This window comes from Aptenodytes patagonicus, chromosome 2, assembly GCF_965638725.1.
Source record: "Aptenodytes patagonicus chromosome 2, bAptPat1.pri.cur, whole genome shotgun sequence".
Classification (NCBI taxonomy): domain Eukaryota; kingdom Metazoa; phylum Chordata; class Aves; order Sphenisciformes; family Spheniscidae; genus Aptenodytes; species Aptenodytes patagonicus.
Window position 1 is genome coordinate 148,744,746 of NC_134950.1, and position 19,224 is coordinate 148,763,969.

Here is a 19,224-nt window from a genome sequence, read left to right on the forward strand (position 1 = left end):
TATTTAAAACCTTTTCTTCTCTCATTGAGCACAACAGGCCTGTTTTGGCAGTCTGGGCATGTTTCCTGGCTTGCTGTCCGGATGGCAGCTGAAACTCAGCAATGGGTTGCTCAGTTACGAAATTGATGAAATCGGAAATCAAGGGCAGGAAGGTCCTGACACGTGATCTAGGTATGAATATCTGTTCTTGCTCTTTGAGTTTCCTGGTTAGCTTTTGCTCTGCTAAGACTAAAATTGTTTGGAAATCACTGTCTGTAGATTTTAGGTGTTTCTTCCCCACTGGTAAGACCTGAAGATATTTGAGATGGTAAACAATTTGTGGCTTCTGAGCTTGGTTGTGGTGCCAGCTTTGTACAGATAAATTTAGAACCTGTGGCATTTTCAAAAGCCATTTGGAACAGCTCTTCAATACAAGCACTTTCAGCAGAGATTAAATACATTGTTTGGGTTTTCTGCCTAAAAAAAAAAAAATCACTTAAAAAATTGGCAGAAATACCATTTTCTTCAAATGAGAAAGTTCTCTTTCCCCTAGTTGAGGCTGGCAATTGGCAGCTCTTTACAAAGACAATTTTTTGTTTAAATTTCCTCTCTCCCTCCCCCTACTCCTTGATTTCAAAATAACCATCAAGGCAAAAAAGCAGGACATAGCAATGTAAAAAAGAAATAGAAACTGATTAAAATTTTTCACTCCTTGAACAGAATGCTTTACATTTTAACTAACTTGTATCAGATAAAATGCTATCGCATTCCTACACAAGAAATTAACACATTGCAGGAAACTGGACACATATGTTCCTCAAGGAATTCACTACTCAGAAGTCCTACTGAAGAAATTGAAACACAATACAAATAAAGACCTTTATTAAAATCACTTGGAATATTATATGAAATTTAATATCGTATAATATAGGTGCAAAACCCCTGATATTAACAAGACGTGATACATGTGAAGTGAGGACATTAATATACATATAAATAGAAAAGCTAAAATGTGTTTGACAGTGATATATTGAATGGCTACATAAATGTGACCATAATTAGGAGAATATGTAATTTTGTGTTCCTTAAGCAGTATCTTCTAAAGCAGTATACATAGTAAATTGCTTTTACCTCTAGTGTCTGCTTTCTTATGAGTAACAGGAGATGCACAGGAATATTATAGGCACATGCAAAAGCAATGTAAAAGATATAAAAACAGAGGCAGAAGCCAGGGACTTATTTGTTCTTGGCTGCCAGAGGCTTACGGCTGATCTTCTTTGACTTGTCATTGTTCTTCTTTGGAGGTTCAGGATTCGCCTGCATGTGTCTGCCATAAAGACTGTAAAAAAATGAGACAAAAAATATTTGTGATACAACCATTAAACACAGGCTTTTACTCTGCAGCATGTTAAACAATGCATCCAGTTACTAGAAATAAAAAAAGGAAGGTCATTATATTTGTTTTGCCTCAACACACTGAATTTTCTATTAGATCATGCTGCAGTCCATAATACTAGGTTTTTTGTGACTTACGAGGAGAGTAACATCAGGAAGAGCAGGCCTTTGGAGCAGTGAAGGAGCAATCAGTTTCGCCTTCAGAAACTAGCAACCTTTGCTCTTGCAGTTATGGGACTAAGGCTCGGAAGGCTGCAAGGATGTGTATTCAAGTCGACAATGACAAAAATTGGGTTGAACTGGAGAGATAGAGTGCCCACTTAGAGCAAAGTGAGCATCATCCCTAACCAGGAAACCCAAGGGCTTGATAATGTGACAGAGAGCAATGGTGTCACAGCCGCCTTTGCTGCTCACACATGATTGATAGCACTGGGACAGCTACCAACACATCAATGCCACATTAGTAAGTACCACTGATTAAATGTTGACAAAGTATCCTACAATTAAGATGGCTAGCATTCACAGCGAAGCTAAATAGACTACATGGCTGAGAGGATCTTGCTAAATATCACATAGTAATTAATAGATAATTTATGAGTAATCCTGATTAAACTAAATTAAAAACCTACCCAAAATAAACACAGCTCAAACTTAACTTCCCTTATTGACATAAAGTGCTTTTTGAAGACATACTTTGCGGGGGTGTCAGTGTATCTAGAAGGGAACAGAGACGAGCTTTGTTTCTGCTCATTCAGCTGTATAAACACTGGCAATGTTGACACCAATACTGAAATCCCTCTGAAAGGTGTCCCCCTGCTAATACTTCAGCCCAATGCTGGTGAGTGTCCACCCCAATCCCATACTAGGCTGTTGCCAGTCAAGTTGGACACTCACTTCTACCACTTGATAGGAATTCTGCTACTGAAGAAGACAACGGCACCAGTTCCCACAACAGCCTTCCTTGTGTTGCTGCACCTCCACCTTTTGGTGGACTTTGTCAAGAAACAGGACAGATCCAGGGGCTTGGGGTTGAGAAACTCTGAGTCTTCCCAGAATTGCCTTTTGATGTGTCAAAATCTGGACAGGTAGCTGTCAGCACAGTCGCCACAGAACCCAGGTCCTGCATTTTCACGTCTGAGGCACGCAGGAGGTCCCAGCTGTCGCAGGCGAGCTGCCCTGGTCCATCACACACATCCTCACATGCACTCTTCCCCGCTGCAGTCCGTGTATGTAGCTTGCATATCTGTCCAGCCCTTGCTGCAAACAAGGACCAGGTACAGATCCTTTTGCTACTTTTGCTTAGTCATGTCGAGACAGACTTAGTTACTCAGGATATGTTGTTGCTTATCCAGAAAGCATGACCTGATACACAGTTCTGCAGTGGGTATCACCCTGAGTGGGTATCTTGGAGATAAAGTGACTCTTTATTTACAGTGACCTCTTTTGCTTTGCAGGCTGAAACCAATTTCAGCAGAGGACTGGCCCTCCTTCTTCTACAGGGCCTGGTGGACTATGCAGTCAACCATATGCAAGAGACACTGAACAAGGATCCAAACAGATAGAAATACTCTTGAATTAACGTGCTATAAGGCATGGCCATTTATGTCAGATACAGAGAGATTTTAACTAAGACACACATTGCTCTCTACAGCCTCCTGAGGAGGGGAAGTGGAGAGGGAGGTGCTGAATTCTTCTCCCCGGTAGCCAGTGATGGAACACATGGGAATGGTTCAAAGCTGTGCCAGGGGAGGTTTAGACTGGACATTAGGAAGCATTTCTTTACTGAGAGGGTGGTCAAACACTGGAACAGGCTTCCTAGAGAGGTGGTCGAGGCCCCAAGCCTGTCACTATTTAAGAGGCATTTGGACAATGCCCTTAATAACATGCTTTAACTTTTGGTCAGCCCTGAATTGGTCAGGCAGTTGGACTAGGTGATCATTGTAGGTCCCTTCCAGCTGAAATATTCTAGTCTAGTCTAGTCTAATTCTATTCCATTCCATTCTATTCTATTCTATTCTATTCTATTCTATTCTATTCTATTCTATTCTCAGGATATTAAAAGCTACCACCTGCTCTGAGCTTTATTTTGCTGTACTGGAAGCTACTTCAACCCTGGGGTTCCTGGACTGCAGAATGGGATTAGAGCTTCTTGTAGGGTGGGGTGGAGAGGCAGCGCTTGCTTTCACCTCCTGAGCAGCTGCAGTTTTACATCATGCTGCTAAAAAGGCTGCTGTCAAGGTGCACTGTACCCAAAACAGCCTTGCTCAAGGAAAATACAACTGTAAACTATGACATTATTTCACCTTACTGAAATTTTATGTGTGCCATCACCTACTGTCAACAAGGGATCAGATGCCATTTCCTGATGAACGTAGAGAGCCCTGACCCTCCGTGATAACTGCATGCTTGCTATTAGCTACAATACACATATTTTTCTTTTCATAAGAGATACAGCCCCAACAACACAAGGCTATATTTTATTGAAGTACACAGTACATATACTAATCAAATATCCATCCTAAATAACTGTCCTGTTTTGGAAGGCGTTAAGTGAGTTGAAGGAGGGAAGATATGGAAGGAGATGTTTCGGTGTCAGGAAATACTATCATTGTGGAAGAGCACAGAAGTGTCTTTCAAGGAGGTTCTTCCATCAGAAACGAATCCAAGGTAGAAAAAGTCAGGGAACAAGCAGCATCTTGTTCTCAATGATATACAGCGCAGCATTTGAACCACTGTCAGCAATAATTTTGTAACTCTGAGAAGTTAGCAACAGAGAAGTGGAAATGCATGCTCAAATCTGTGAACACCAATAGTTAGTTAAAATTAACATTCAGGTTGTTTTTTGGCTCTAGAGAAATAATGCTACGTTGGAGTAGAATGTGAGGTTTTTTCATATAATGAGAAAGTCCCCATTTGGGACTTCAAGCACTGAATTAACAGAGAATCCACTGACCCACTGTACCGGAGCACAAAAAACTTTGCGGATGGGAACAGAAGTCCCCTCTCACTGTGCTGTCCCACTCCTGCTGCCCCACAGCTCCTTTGCCCTGTTAGTGCCCGCCCAGAAAGGACTACAACAGCTTTAGTGGTTTTCAGGTGTTACATACTCTTTTTTTGCTCAGGTTGGTTTAGGGTCCACTTTTTTACTTTGGAAACTTTATATGTATTTCCCTCTGAGATGACACTTTTGGCATTCATTCTGCCTCTCATTTCCTGCTTTCTCAGTGCAAATGTTCAAGTTTGTGGACTGGCAGAGCTCGGATTAGTGAACTTTTTCTGAAGTAAAAGGGTGCGGTGGAAATTCTACTGACTACACGGATGCTTTTGAAGTGCAGAAACTGAATATTGACAATTTTGAATGAACTTCAGAGTTCTGGTAAAGTCTACTTGGGTAACGCCTTATGACTGCGAAATGAAGTCCAGCGGCCACTGCATGTGTTAAGCAGTAGAAGTCCCAATTGACCTGTAAGTATTTTTGGTAGCAGTTTTTCTTTGATATTTGCTCCTTATGATATTCAGTGCTATTGGTGCTCCAGCAATTCCCTCCGCCCCATGCAAATACTGTGTTAGTAGTAGTAGATGTGCATGAGTTGCAGACATCTGCAGCACTTTTACATTCTTTTTACTTATTCTCATGTCCAACCACTTCTATCGGCACGTGCACCGAAGTCTCATCCAGGAAAATAATTATTGGGTTTGAAATAAGCAAATCAAATATATCTACTTAGGTTTCTCTGGCAAAATTTCAAGGAAGTTTCAGCTGCACATTGCTATCTCAACTGAAGATAAGTGCTTTACAATCTATCATCACAGTAGTCTGCTACACAAAGAGCAAGGATCAGACGTATTTAGATTATACAAGCCTTCACAGACAGGGACTCTCTCTTGTGTTTGCACACATCAAATACGAGGAGACATATGGTGTCACAACAACATTTAAATACAATAATGACTGTGATAATGCCTCTGGGACAGAATTTGCCTTCTGTTACACTAGGGAAAAGAGAATTCACGATTTTCAATGAACTTCTGGTACAACAACAGACACCACTTTCATAGCTCCCAAGGAAAAAAAAAAACAGAAAAAAAAAAAAGAAAAGAAAAAAACTAGTGGAGCTGATCCACACAGAGAAGCAACTATCTGAATTACACGAGAACCTATAACCCCTTGGCTGTAATAGATGTGGAGTTTACATACACAGTCCTTAATGATTTCAATACCTACTGGAAGGATACAGCCACAGAAACCATAGCTTGCACGTCACCGTCTGTCAGCCAAGGCGTAGTAACTAATTGTGTACATGCTCTTGCTCTGGCATCACTGCAAAGTCAAACGTGTTAGGCAGAGACACTCGCACACTGTCCTCGGCAGTGGAGGTCAGCTTAAGACATGCACACAGTTACACAGCTCAGCTGATGGATGGTAATGTACTAGATGGCGGCACCTTGACATATCTGTTTGTATGACTAGACCCTTAGTGAAGGCAGATGGTCTCCATAAACAGACAAAGGAATATTGAGGCAGACCATGGCTACTGTTTCAAGGCAGATTGGTGAGACAAGTCCTGATAATACATTCATGGCAGCACCTTCACACTCGATATTTTGGAATGTCACCTGTTCATGGGGCTGGTATAGCTCTGAGCAGGACACTACACACAGCTCACAGACCAAAACCTCAGCTGAAGAATAAAATCTGGAGTGCAAATAAATATTTGAGATGTTTGTGGTTTGCCGCAACAGTCAGAAGCTAGTTATTATAACCACAGTTCACAAATTGCTGAACCTTTGTAGACTTAGCAGCTACAGTATTGCATGCAGCCTTCTCATTATGTTAAAGTGAAAGGGGAGATTAAACGCAAGACTGAAAATGCAGAAAGACCTCAGATAGAAATTTCCAGTTGCTTTCTTTCCTTATATATATTTTTCAAAGCAAATATCTCTCATGAACATAAATGTTTCTTTGTATGCAAAATAAACATAAATAAAATCTCCCTGCATTCTCTATCTGCCCCACTGGAAGTAACAAATGAGAGCACTATGGCTGCTGCAGCAAAACTAACAATATCAAGTGAGAAAGATGCTCATTAAACTTCATCATTCTGTCTACTTTAATGATGCTTTTACTTAATAAAAATTCCCCGAGCAGTTGCAAGGATATTAGGCAAGGTCTTTGGTTATGTATCAGGGGTCTAAGCTGTCACTAGCAAGCATGCAGTTCAGGAGGGGCATTCCCAAGAGGAAAGAGCGAATACAGCTTTCTTGTAATAAATTCAGAGGGAATCAATAACCACAGCCTGCCACATTACTCAAGCATTTAGGAAAGCAGGTGATCCTTCTGGATTAAACTACAAATTGCTAAATGTTGCAATTTACAGCATAAGATCAGGCATGGAGACTTGTAACTTGAAAGCATACAGTCTTGCTACTAAAATACATGAATTTAAAAAAGAACCATAGTTAAAATTCATAAAGTTCAAAAAAGCCACTTTCAAAAACCACCTTCAGCTCAATTGCCTCGATTTTTTTCTCTCTTATACAACAAAACACTCGCTAACTGAAGGCTACATGCTCCCAGAGATGAAGAGAGTGAACTTGTGTAAGCTAGTGAACTAGTGAAAGTGCTTGATGCACACACTGGTTTTCTTGAGTTTAAGCATTTTGAAAGAGGATTTCAGGAATGAGCCGTAAGAAATACATTGCTCTCACTTTATGTCTGTAACAGACTTACAGGGTGAGTATGCAGAATGAAAAGGACGTGCACAGTTAAATATGATCCTGGAGAGATGCTACCTCCAGGTATGTACTGTAATCTGAGAAACAAAGGTGAAACATCCCAGCGCTGCTCGCTTTTCCAAAAGCTCGAGCTCAGGTTCAGGTGGGTATTTAATGCTCAGACGCAGCTTCAAATGTGAGTATTTACAGTGACCTCAACAGGACGGTCCCCAGCCCCAGCTGCTGAAGCAGGAGAGGGGAAAGGCTGAATCAGTGGTGATATCACTAGCGACGCAAAGCTGAAAGAAGTGCTTGCAAGACTGATACGTGTTGGCTAGCCTGTATTAGTTAAAATTCTCCAGCACTTACTGCAAGATGCTTTTGTCCTGGCAGTAGCTTATTGCTGCTTCGGGTATCCCCTCTGAGCGACTGAGACTGGCCTTTTCTCCCGTGGGAGCTGCTAACATGTCACCTCCTCAAACCACATCTTCTCCCAGGAAGGGGTCAGATACTGGGGTTTAATTTGCCAGTAATGTACCAGTGAGGGAAAATAGTGGGGGTTAAAATTACTTTGCAATTATCATATTATTTTGGTAGTTTACCAATAATTTATTTTTATTCTCGGTGACATAAGTAAGATGATTTAAATTAAGAGGGACATTGCATGGGTAAGTGAAATGAATATCTGGTTTCCTTGCACACTCAGACAGCAAGCTGAAGTTTTAGGATTCTTAATAAGGAAGAACAGACAAGAGTGACTCATTTTATTCAGCTAATTTTTTGCCCCTTGTTTGCGAGTGTTCTGAGAGCAGATGGCAGCAGTGTCAGAGATGTTCATCATCTGAAGCTCTCTGCAAGTTTCTTCAAAAAACTCAGCTTTGGCCTGTCATCTGTCTGTGTACCAGCTCACTCCTCATGCTCCGAAACGGAGGCAGCGCTGACTGGTTGAAGGGGGTAGGCGCTGGCAGTGCTGCATGACTGCTACGCTGCAAGAGCCTCTGGGCTACTAAACCTACAGCTCTTAATGTGTGTAAAACTGCTCCAGTATTTTTAGGTCTGTAACTGTTTGTCTTCTTCTATTGCCCACTCACACTCTGGTATGCCTAATACTTCAGACTACCCCAAATCTTCACATCCCAGAGCACAGCCCCAACAGTCCGAAGTGTAACAACCTGTGATATTTTTCCATTCCCTCCACCGCCCCCAATAATCTTCATGACTCAAAGTTCCTGCAGAATTTGCCCTGGCATCACCCTCCCTAATCCCCCCAAGTCCTGCACTTCACCTTTCAAAGAGGCTTTCTACATCACCAGAAATCCCTAATCCCCTCAAGTGCTTTCTGGGGTCTCAATGCCCAGAGGCACTCCACAGGGGAACTGATCACCTCTTCCCATCTTGATTTAGCTCTTTTTTGTAGCTAGTTTCATTTTTTGGAGCCCGAATTAGATAAGAAGGAGAGGATTCAGTACAGGTGGAGAGCTAGGTATCCAAGCCCATGTTGCAGTCAGTGGAGATCTGGCTACTTAAGCCAGTGGAGTAGAGAGCTTTTTGGGTGACCAAATACAAGTGTCTGCTGTGAGATGCTTAGTTGCTATACTCTGTTACAGATTTTCACCAACTACGGTGGACAGTGGGCAGCTAGTTGACACATAGACACACGTTTAGATATTTTAAAATGCTAGATAAGTCCACCCAAAGCAACCACTCCCTCTCTGTTCCCACTTTGCATGCTCTCACAAGCTGTTAGCTACCTTACATTATAGACTCTGCTGAGTCATGCAGTCCAATGTTGACTTACTGCGAATGCCTGCCTAAAAACACTCCAAATCTCAATATGCAAAAAAAAGTATTCTGCCAGAACTGTCCTGGAGCTCACTGTCTCAGAACGTGCATCCTCCAAAATACACCCCCCCCATCCTATGTGCCTCCTACTGGCCACTTCATCATTCAATTCCCCACAGGGCTCCCTTCTGCCGGATCCCTCAACACCAGTCTCTCCCCTTTACACTTGCTGTGCCATATACCTGAAGAAGAGAAAGACTCAGCCTCTATGTGCCATGTTTCCCACCCTCTTTCCCTACAGGTTACCATCAGAGATGGACCCTGACCAGATGGACCTCTGGCCTGAGCTCAGGAGCTCCCTGTGGTGCTCCTTACAATAGCATCAGTCCTGCCATGACGAGTCAGCAGCCCAAACACAGCAGTTGTAAAGGGAATACAGTCCAGTCGGACATATAAGGAGACACCTCAGGGGAGATGTGTCTGTGTGGGGAGATTTGAGCTAAGGTAGCTATGATTTACAAACACCTGCTCTCCTATATGGCTGGCAATTCCTGGATAATTTTAATTCTGCCAGACATGTCTGCTCTTAAACTGGTTAATTTTATCCCTGTTTCTTTGAACTCACTATCTTGCATGTTAAGAAGAACTAATTTTTTTTTTCCAGAAAGGAATTCCACATAGGTGTTAGGCATTTCTTTAATTAATATACAGTAATAAAAGAAAGCCCTCTCCTTATATTCTTTGAGGCTAGCAGCCTTTTGAAGCAAGTACTTTAAATGAGAGGCTAGGGGAGCACAGCTGGAAGCTCATAGAAACTTAGCAAAAAGAAGAATTCTTTTTTAAAGGAAAACATACAGGCCAAGATTTGCAAAACTGGCTAATGACTTTGCATACCCAACTTGAAAGATGTTACAAGAAATGTGGCTTTTGGCAGAGAGGGTTTTGAAAGCACATGGAACACCAGCATCTGCTTTCTGAAAGTCAGACCTACCTAACACACAGGGAGCCCAGCACTGAAAATCTCAGCCATGATACAAAGCCAGAGAGACACACAAGGGGGACCTCCATGGAACTGTCACAAGGATGGAAAGGAGAGGACATGCTTATGCTTATTTCTTACAAAACAGAGACAAACACGAATTAAGATGTCATCTAGAGAATCTATTATGCTGATAAAACAACCCCCAGCTAGCCCAGTATAATAAGTCGGCAGCCTGAGAGGACCACGGAGAGAACGATTAAAAGACGAGTAGATGAGGCGCTTAGGGACATGGTTTAGTGGGCATGGTGGTGTTGGGTTGACGGTTGGACTCGATGATCTTAGAGGTCTTTTCCAACCTCAATGATTCTATGATTCTATGATTCTATGATTTGTTTCTGCACCTGGATAGAGTCCTATCAGACAATCTCAATTATGAAGAATTTCTCACTGGGACTCACATCTTCAAGAGCATCCGGGAGGGCTGATCTCCCTTCTCATGCTCCATTTTGAATGAACCGGTGAGTGGTTCAGCCTACATGTGCAGACCAGTCCCTGGATCCAACAGAGGCGTAGAGAAACTTCATAGGTCAGAACCTGAAGTCCTCACGGCTGAGAATCCCCACAGATTGCAGTGGAATATTTTTCCCCTTGTTTTCTTTTCACAGATCAAATGGTGCTTTCCCACTTATGTATGACCAGAAAAAACAATATAGTACCAGATACGGGCATCAGCTGCAAACCCTGAGGGCTGAGGTATCCACTAGAACAAATGACATCCTCCATCAAAAGGAATTAAGAGATGCAGAATCTGCATGAGCCGGCTCAGTTTCTTTGGCAGAAGCCAGCACAGGTGGCTGCAGAGAAAAATGCACCAGCAAGAAGGAAAAAGACTATTCAAGTGAGAAAGAAGTGTGTTCTGTTTACTGAAGTCATCTGTATCATCACAACCCTTGTATTTATGTAGTTGTAATTCCATGAGCATGCAGTTGATAAATCAACAGTTTGCTCCATTTCACCAAACCATGTTGTTGGGACCATATTCAGGGCCACCCGCCTGCTCTCAAACTAACCCCGGACGGGCAGCGAACATGGTGCAGAAAACATACTGGCATGCAGCACAGACACCTTCCTGGAGCCAGCCGAACAGAGTCTTCTTCACTCGTGTTATTTTAATGTTGTTGTCCACATGGAGTCCTTTGGGCTTAAGTGAGCCAGTGCTCATTTTCCTTTTTGAATGCTACACTAAGGGGCTTGCTGCTCAGATAAATCCCCTTACATAATCTTTATTATTGATTTACTATATGCATTTTGCTGTGCACCTAATTAACATTAAAAAAAAGGAAAACAGAGGGTAAAAATAGCTAAGTGCAAGCCAAGGAACTTTCTTTAAGTTATTCCACGTCTGGCAGGTATGTACTTCTTTTCCAGTAACTAGACAAAGAGTACCAATAAAATGTATAGAAGGGACTCTGGGGAAATACTGATACATAGACTCTCTTTTTTTCTCTTTTTTTTTTTAGGCAAAACTGAAGCATCTGAGTTAATCTGAGCCTGCTCTGCTGCACACTGAGGATGACCGATTTCACTGGCAGTAGCAGGGAGAACATTCAGGGCACTGCAATTCACACGCAGGGTTTATATAGCTGCCCTGCTCTGCTGGGCTGGCTCACATGCCTCTCCCAGGGTGTCTACCTTCATCATCCCTACCGGCTGCAGGGCCAGCTGCCTAACGGCTCCTCAAAATAGACACAAAGACTGAACAGTGACGTGGGACACAGTGACATGGTGGGGAACTCAACCAGCCTAACATCCCTGAATCACCACTCCGGAGACCCTCAAAGGTGAAGGACTAAACCCCGGTCTTGCCACACAACCCACTTGCATGACCCAACACAAGAAACTCTTTTTGGAAGGCTGTGCAAGCTCTGGCGACCACTGTGTAAAGGGGGAATAGGACTTACTGTGGGATGCTTAGGGGGAGTCTTGGGATTGAGCAAAAGTATTTAAAGATTATACAGGACTTATGAGATGTTTAGGGGAAGGACCAAGAGAGTGGAAGGGAGGGATGAAGGTGGATGGCAGAGAACAAGTGCAGGAAAATGGAGAGAGGATCAGGTGGGGAATAAATGAGGCCAACAGTGTGCAAGCAGGAGGCTGGTCAGCACACTTGTTTGGCTAAGCTCTGCACCAAATCACCTCCACTTTGTCCTACCTAAACCCTGTTTCTAACTGTTTTCTGTGTGAGTGTGCTCTCTGTTCTAACAGCATGTATACATGACTCACCAGCAAAGTTCAAGCCAGACTAGCTGGTCACCAGTATGGACTGAGTCCTGGATACTGGAGAGACCAAGGGTCTGGGACCAGCTTCCAGGGAAGCTGAGGGGCTGTAGGCTGGTAAGACTGGGTCTGGGGGCCTGATACTTGAAACATCAAGATTTGGGAGCCAGGTACCAGAGGGATCCCTGACATAGGGTTTTCCCTGAGCATTGATCCCTAGAAACACAGTCTGGCTGTTGTTTGTACTCTCTGTGTTTACATGGCCATCTGTCCTCCCATCATGCTAATCTGTTCATGGCTGGCCATGTGTATATACATGTTCTGAATTTGTGGTTAGCCTTGCTACTGGCAGGACAAGGGAACAGGGATATGGAGCAGCTGCTCACTGCCATCGGTGGAGGAATCCCCTGGCTCCTCCAGCCCCCTGGATCTAGTTGCTCAAAAGCACTATCAGGAAAAAGGTGAAGAAATGAGGAAACTCACTTCACCTTTTTGACACAAAGGACCACATCTGAAGTGCTACACATCACAGGCAATCCAATTTCACCCAGTCACCTGAGCTGGCTTTGTCTGACTCTTGTTGGATATACTTTCCAGAAAGGCTGTTCCAGGGGAACCTTCTTGGATTGAATTTTTGAACATGCATAACAGGTCAATGAAAATATTGAATTTTGCCACCTTCCTCATGAAATCTCTTTCCAGTTCCCAAATATAGCCCTTTCGACTACACCCTGGCCAACATTGGCACAAACACACCAATGATGTCAATCTTCCAGACACTCTGATAAGTTATGCTCAGACAGGTCCATATACATGCAAAGGAACAAGGAGATTCAAAGCCAATTTCAAAATCATTGTCACCATTCATGTTAAAATGCTGGAATTTTGAAAGCCAGAGATCAAGTACTTCATTATGGAAGCAAAAAATATCAATACAACGGTTTTCCAGTTATATACATCTACTGCAGAAGACCAAAGATGGTCACACAGATACCATGTAATAAAATGATACAGACTATTCACCCCATTTTCTAGCCAGTTTTGAACAAAGCATCACACCATTAATATTTGGCAAACAATTACTGGGTTTTAAGCAAATCTTTGGCATTTTTCCATGGCTTTTACTGTGCCAACAAAGCTGTTCCAGAATCTTTTCAGGAGGGACCTATGTTATGTGGCAGCCAATAATCTTTATGGTAACACTGCAATGAAAATGTCGCTTACTGTAATGAGCAGAGATCATAAGTTAAGCCCCCAGCTACCTTTCTATTATTTTTCATTACAGTCTTTCTGGGTTTGTTATGCTTCAAGAGTACTCAGGGAATTACACCAAACTAGGCTCACTGGTCAGCTCTTCATTACTCAGACCACACTGAAACTGAGCAATCAGCAAACTGAACCAGCTCCTGAGGTAACACAAGACACTAACATTTGTTTGAATATTTACCATTTCTTTTTTAGCTTGTTCTCTTTCTTAAAGCTCTGTTCTGTAAAACAAACTTGCCTACAGTTGGAGGTGGTTCTGAAACAACAGAAAAATCACATAATATTTTTTCATGCCATTAACAGCTTGTGTGAAGGGTTGGGCTTCCTTTCGTCTACCAGAAACAAACTGTGATATACTCATGTTTTCCTGACAGCAGTGCTTTTCCTAGACTTGTGTTCCATAGTGCTGGATGAGCTGGGTGAGACAAGAAGTCTCACTGGCTATGTGAATCCTTGTCCTGGCTCCATTGCAGATTTTTACATTGGCTTCCTTCCTTCTTGCAAAGCAAGAAGCTGACCACCCCCTTTGGAAAACAGCAGTTACGCTGACATCAGTAAGTTCTGATGTCATCCAATCTGCACGACTTCCCAAGTTGCTTTCAGTGTCTTTCAAGGCCCACAGAGTGAAGAACATAGAGCCTTTTGAAAGACTTTCTTCTCCCTTGATGTCCGTCAAGATGAAATGGCAATATAGTGTCAGCCTGATTTTGATTTCAACAAAATCAATACAAGTTTTGCTTCTGATTTCAGTGGGTGCAAGGTTTGGCCTTTAATGTCATGCAATCTATTCCTGACAACTGAAAATCCACTAGTGCACATCGTGCAGCATGGGCTATCCCGTGAGACAGGTCTCATCAGTCTTCCTGGAAATCACCTACATTTCTTATTTTAGCTCTCTCCTGAACACAGTGACTTGGGAAATGCAAAGACCTCTAGATTACTTAAGAATTACAATAGAGGTTTCATAATAATTTGTGTTGTAATTAGTGTTAGCAACTGAGGCGTATCTTGGAAACTGTGCAAAAACAAACATGGCTTTACGATGTCAATCAAACAGCACGTTCTTTGTTACTTAAATAATCTACACGTGGCCATTATTATCCATGCAAGCAAACAGGCAAACTGCACTTGTAGTACAGCTCATAAGCCCCAAACTATACAGCAACATATGAACAACATCTAGGCTGGCTATGAACACTGGAGTGAAAATTGTGTCTTCTCATCAAGTGCTAGTAATAGCTAGGGCCAATGAGTCACTCTGTAAACTTCTTAATGCACGCATTAACCAAAATAGTTTCTCTTACAAGGAAGGTGGGATTATGCATACCCATATGATCTGTTTTTGCTGAACATCTTTTTGCCGTAGGTAGGCAGCGCTCATCCTAAATCGTTGGTGCTTACATACGCTCATGAGTTAGAGGAACAAATATGGAACTTTTACTTAAAAGGACAAGAACTAGTTTACTCGATCATCAGACATTTGCAAAAGGCATCCACCGGAGCCTTCAAGAGTGATGCGGAATAAACCAGTGGTTCCACCTGTTTCTGGGCAAGAGGAAAAGGAACATGAAGTTGAAACCACTTGCACTGAATCAGTCTAAGTGCCACGATAGCAATGAAGGCAGAAAGAGTGCAGCAATGGGGAGCCAAACCCCAGGCTGCAGTCTTGGAGGATAAACTGCAGGACATCTACTCTGCATCTTCTTAGAAACGTGTTGGAAAACACATCGCAGGGAGGGCAAACATGGTCCTTGGACCACTGTCCTTACTTTCTGGTTCCTCAACACACAGGCTACTGACATGTTTGCCAAATCCCAGCCTACGCACAAAAGGTAGCAAACAGGCACCCCCTTACTTGTGAAACCATCCTAGTATTCCCCAAGCTTGCGGCATGGAGCGGATTTATGAGAAATGCAGGAGTGGGAAAAGCAAAGTGGCAAAAGATTTGTCAACAGCGCTGTCACCGAGAAAGCACTTCATTAGCCTGTCAATTGCACAGTGTCTAGGAGATACATTTATTGACAACTCACTGCCAATTGATCCAACACCTATATAAAGCTCTTCTTATGCAATGAGCTTGCTGACTCACATGATCATGAGATCTATAGAGAACTAATAGCTGTGCTAAGCCCCAAATTGCTCTAGTTTCTAAACAAAATGAAACCAGAAGTGGTAAAATCCCACCAAGGCCTCAGCAGCTAGACCATATTCACTGCTTACAGCACATTTTAAAATTAGATTCATTTTTGATACACTTCATAGCTGGGGTATGAACTCAGCGGTGAATAGAAGTCCTTACAGAAAACACAGTTTTTCACTTCTATGGCCGTTTGTGCTTACGGGATTACTTTTGAAATACAGGGAGTCTGCATTTTCTATTCCCTCAACTTAGCATGGAAGTACCCAGTGATGTTCAGTTCTGTACACCAACTGCTCTGTGCGGTCAGGTCCCTCAGCCTCTCATCGGGTTAGGATAACGCTGCGAATGGCTAATTGATCCTGCAGTGGCTTTGACAACTGGCAGCCACTTCACACAGCCAGCAGAATTCCTGCAGCGCACACGCTCCTAACCCTTGCTTGCTTTGCTTTGCACTACCTGTTTTATCGCTTCATGATAAGGCAGCGTCAAAGACAGCAGGAGTAACGTATTCTGGCACCTCCATCTGGCACTATATATCAGACTTGTGCTGGTCTGGTGGATTAGTTTCAGATCCCTGTTGGCAGATCAAAGGCAGCAATAACAACCACAAATCAATCCCTCTTTAAGGCCTAAAACGTCTTCTCCCTCACATAGGATGCCTCATTTCTTCACCACCCCAGAGCGCTTATAAATACCAACTTTGCCTAGACACAACAGTTGTATGCAGATACTCAGGCCCTGGAGAATTTGGCGCTGTGTTTTCGGCTGCTTTCTCCTATTCACTGACAAACAAAATGAGCAGCATCAGTAGAGAGGGGCTCATGTAGATTAAACACCTGAATCCCCGAAAGTCAGAAAGCTGCTTGGTGCCAAAGGGAGGGCATTCAGAGAAGATGGCTTGCTTCCCTCAGTCTCACCGCAGGTAATATGTTTTCCAGCACCCATTGGTGAGACAGTGCTGTATTTTCACTGAAGCACCCAGCTACCACCAGCTCACTGCCCAGTGCTCTAAGCCAACCAACAGATGTTTTCAGAGCATGTGTTCAGATACAGAATAGATGCATCCCCAGTTGAACAACTGCACTGTGGACAGGTTGCTTTCTAATGGTGTTTCCAGGCAGCTTACCCACTTGATTAGGACATGCTCTAGAAAATAGGACTCAAAAAGGGGATTCACGAGGTTCGAGATCCACATGGCTGCTCCAATATAGGGGGAACATTTGGCCCCTTTCGCAACGACTGTGCTGGCATTCTTGAGATCGTGCTTGAATTCTTGATGCTCACCTGTTAGGTCTTAGCTAAAGGCCGTGGGAGTTAAAATACAACTCAAAGGCTAGGTATCAGCTCTCTGCCTGGCTATGCTTTACTGTCAAAAGGAGATTTTTACTGCAAGAGAAGTAGCTTTTGTTTGCTCCCTTTCCATAACACCTTCACAGTGACAAGGCTGTATTTACCATGATGTAGCTAGGCAGTTCCCTAGGACTCAACTCACCCAGAGATATTGTGGGGGAAAAAAAATCTGTGCCTTGGATTTTACAGGAGAACAGCTATTATGCTGTAAAAGATATACCTGCACAGGCAGTGAAGACATAAACTCTTCCTCTTATCTTTCTTTAAGTCTTTCAGTCTTGTGACTTGCAGTTTGAACTATGTCTCCGAAGAGACTGCAACATCAGCTAGAATAGCAACAGTTCAACATTCCTATATTCTTCCTAAAATGAAACCCAGACATAAATAGCTGCTTAAAGATCTTCTGAAATTCTTAAGAAAAAAATGAATCAATTAAAAGCAAACAGCCATAAATCCTCTGGTGCCAATATTGCATACTAGTACAGTTTGCAAAGGCCAGAAAGACGTAATATTTCAGGGTTACCACATAAGGGCCCGGAGAACGTTTTGTCCTAAAATTCTTTTGAATGCAAATGTAAAGTACTTTGATCCTGATTTCTTCTGTATTCAATTAACATACAGTTCCACTTGATTGACTGTTTATCACTGGTAATTTTTTTACTATACACATAAAACGAGAACATTGTCTCAACATATGGAAAATGTGGATAGTACATATTGCTCATAGCTGCACATAATTTTAAGAACTGTAACTGTACTATTTCTAGATAATTTTTAAACTATGACAAAGACGCATGCTATTGAAGAAAAATGGCAAGCCTATAAAAAGCTACATGTGTTTGAGTCAATCAAGTATAAAGAGTATCATTTTTTTCTTATAGTAAGATTCTTTTACATGCTAGTGTAAGTAGGAAGTCAGAAAGATTAACCAAAGATCAAGAAAAAATGACCATCCTCTTCTTCCCCCCTCCCGCTACTGAGTTTAGAAAAACATCCTAAAAAAGAAAAAAAAAAATTACACTAGCAGTTTCTAAGACAGTTTAATAAACCTTGGGGAAGGCCTTAGTGTTGAATTTGCCTTCCCGGTAGTATCTAAAGCACTGCTACTAAAGCAATACAATTGAGTTTATGAACTTGTCTTTATTGCTGCATAATTTATCTTTGAGAAATGATACTATGGTGAACAACTGCTCTCTATGAATCTTGTTGGGGCTTCAATGGACTGCAGTTTTTATCACAGCAAGTAAACTGGATCAAGATTGAACTCCAAACTGAAATATATATAACATATTTTTATATTAATGAAAAATACTTAATTCAAAAGTTAAACACTAAATACTCAAGTGTTTTCTTATGCTCTACGTCAACTTCCCAACTAAAAGTCTTTTTGAGATACTTTACACTGAAAATCAAAAGAAACAAATTCCAGAACCACTCATACTTCTTTCTATTCAAGAGACCTTCCCTTTTCTATTAGTTTCCTGCCTAACAAAAACCAAGTATATCCCTTCATAAAAAACCCCAACCAAGCCAAATCCACAAATCCAAAACCACACTTCAAATTCAAAATAAACATAACTAAACCTCAGCAACCAAAGCCAAAGGTACACTGACTTCACTTCTTCACCTGGTCTAGTGCTCATGGTATAGTTTGCTCAGACCACTTTCCAGCACTGTAGTTACACTGCTCTAGAAAATGTTTATTTTCGGGGTGCATGCCTTCTGTCAGGTCAGCAAGTTAACATGACTACGCAGCTGTTTGGTTACCAGATTTAACGTGATGGAGGCATGGGAAACCCTAGCCAGAGGAAAAAGGTAAAGGAAAGAAAATAGATCAATCCATTTTTGTAACTAAAAAACCCCACACAAATCAGACTGTATGAATCAGATGGTAACTACACAGAGGGACATGCACACATGTTGTGGAGAAAACTTCGGTGTCACTCAAAGCCCACAAGCCCATGCAAAGCTGACATAAAGAGTGGTGAGGAGCAAGCACAATGGAAGGGAGACCCATAGAATAACAGTCAGCCCCGATTTCTTGCCAAGGAGGTATTAGAACAGTCTGTAGAACAGCTTCCTAAGAAAACTGTCAGATATTCAGTGTAGCCTGGAAAAACAACTGCACTGAGGGACTGATGACCTACAAGTACAGTAGGGTAATTTTCATCCCTGGATGGTATGATTGTTGGCCGACTGGCATTTCTCTGTGCGTTTGCCTATTACAAGATAATTTCAGGACACTAGATTATTTGATGAATTCCAACATTTCAGAGAATGTTCTAGGTAATGGGCAATGTCATAACAATTTTGGTGAAAACAAGAAAATGAAAGGGGA

At 42.2% G+C, this 19,224-nt stretch overlaps 1 protein-coding gene across 2 annotated transcripts in view; it reads right to left on the reverse strand.

The window, feature by feature from the left end:
• Positions 1 to 844: 844 nt before the first annotated feature.
• The window catches only part of RSU1 (Ras suppressor protein 1), a 116,419-nt gene continuing 98,039 nt past the window's right edge, over positions 845 to 19,224 (reverse strand). For both annotated transcript variants that reach the window (XM_076331624.1, XM_076331625.1), the window contains exon 9: positions 845 to 1,318. In XM_076331624.1, the coding sequence (XP_076187739.1) occupies positions 1,216 to 1,318 (103 nt within the window). In that variant the 3' untranslated portion in view covers positions 845 to 1,215. The remainder of the gene's footprint in view (positions 1,319 to 19,224) is intronic.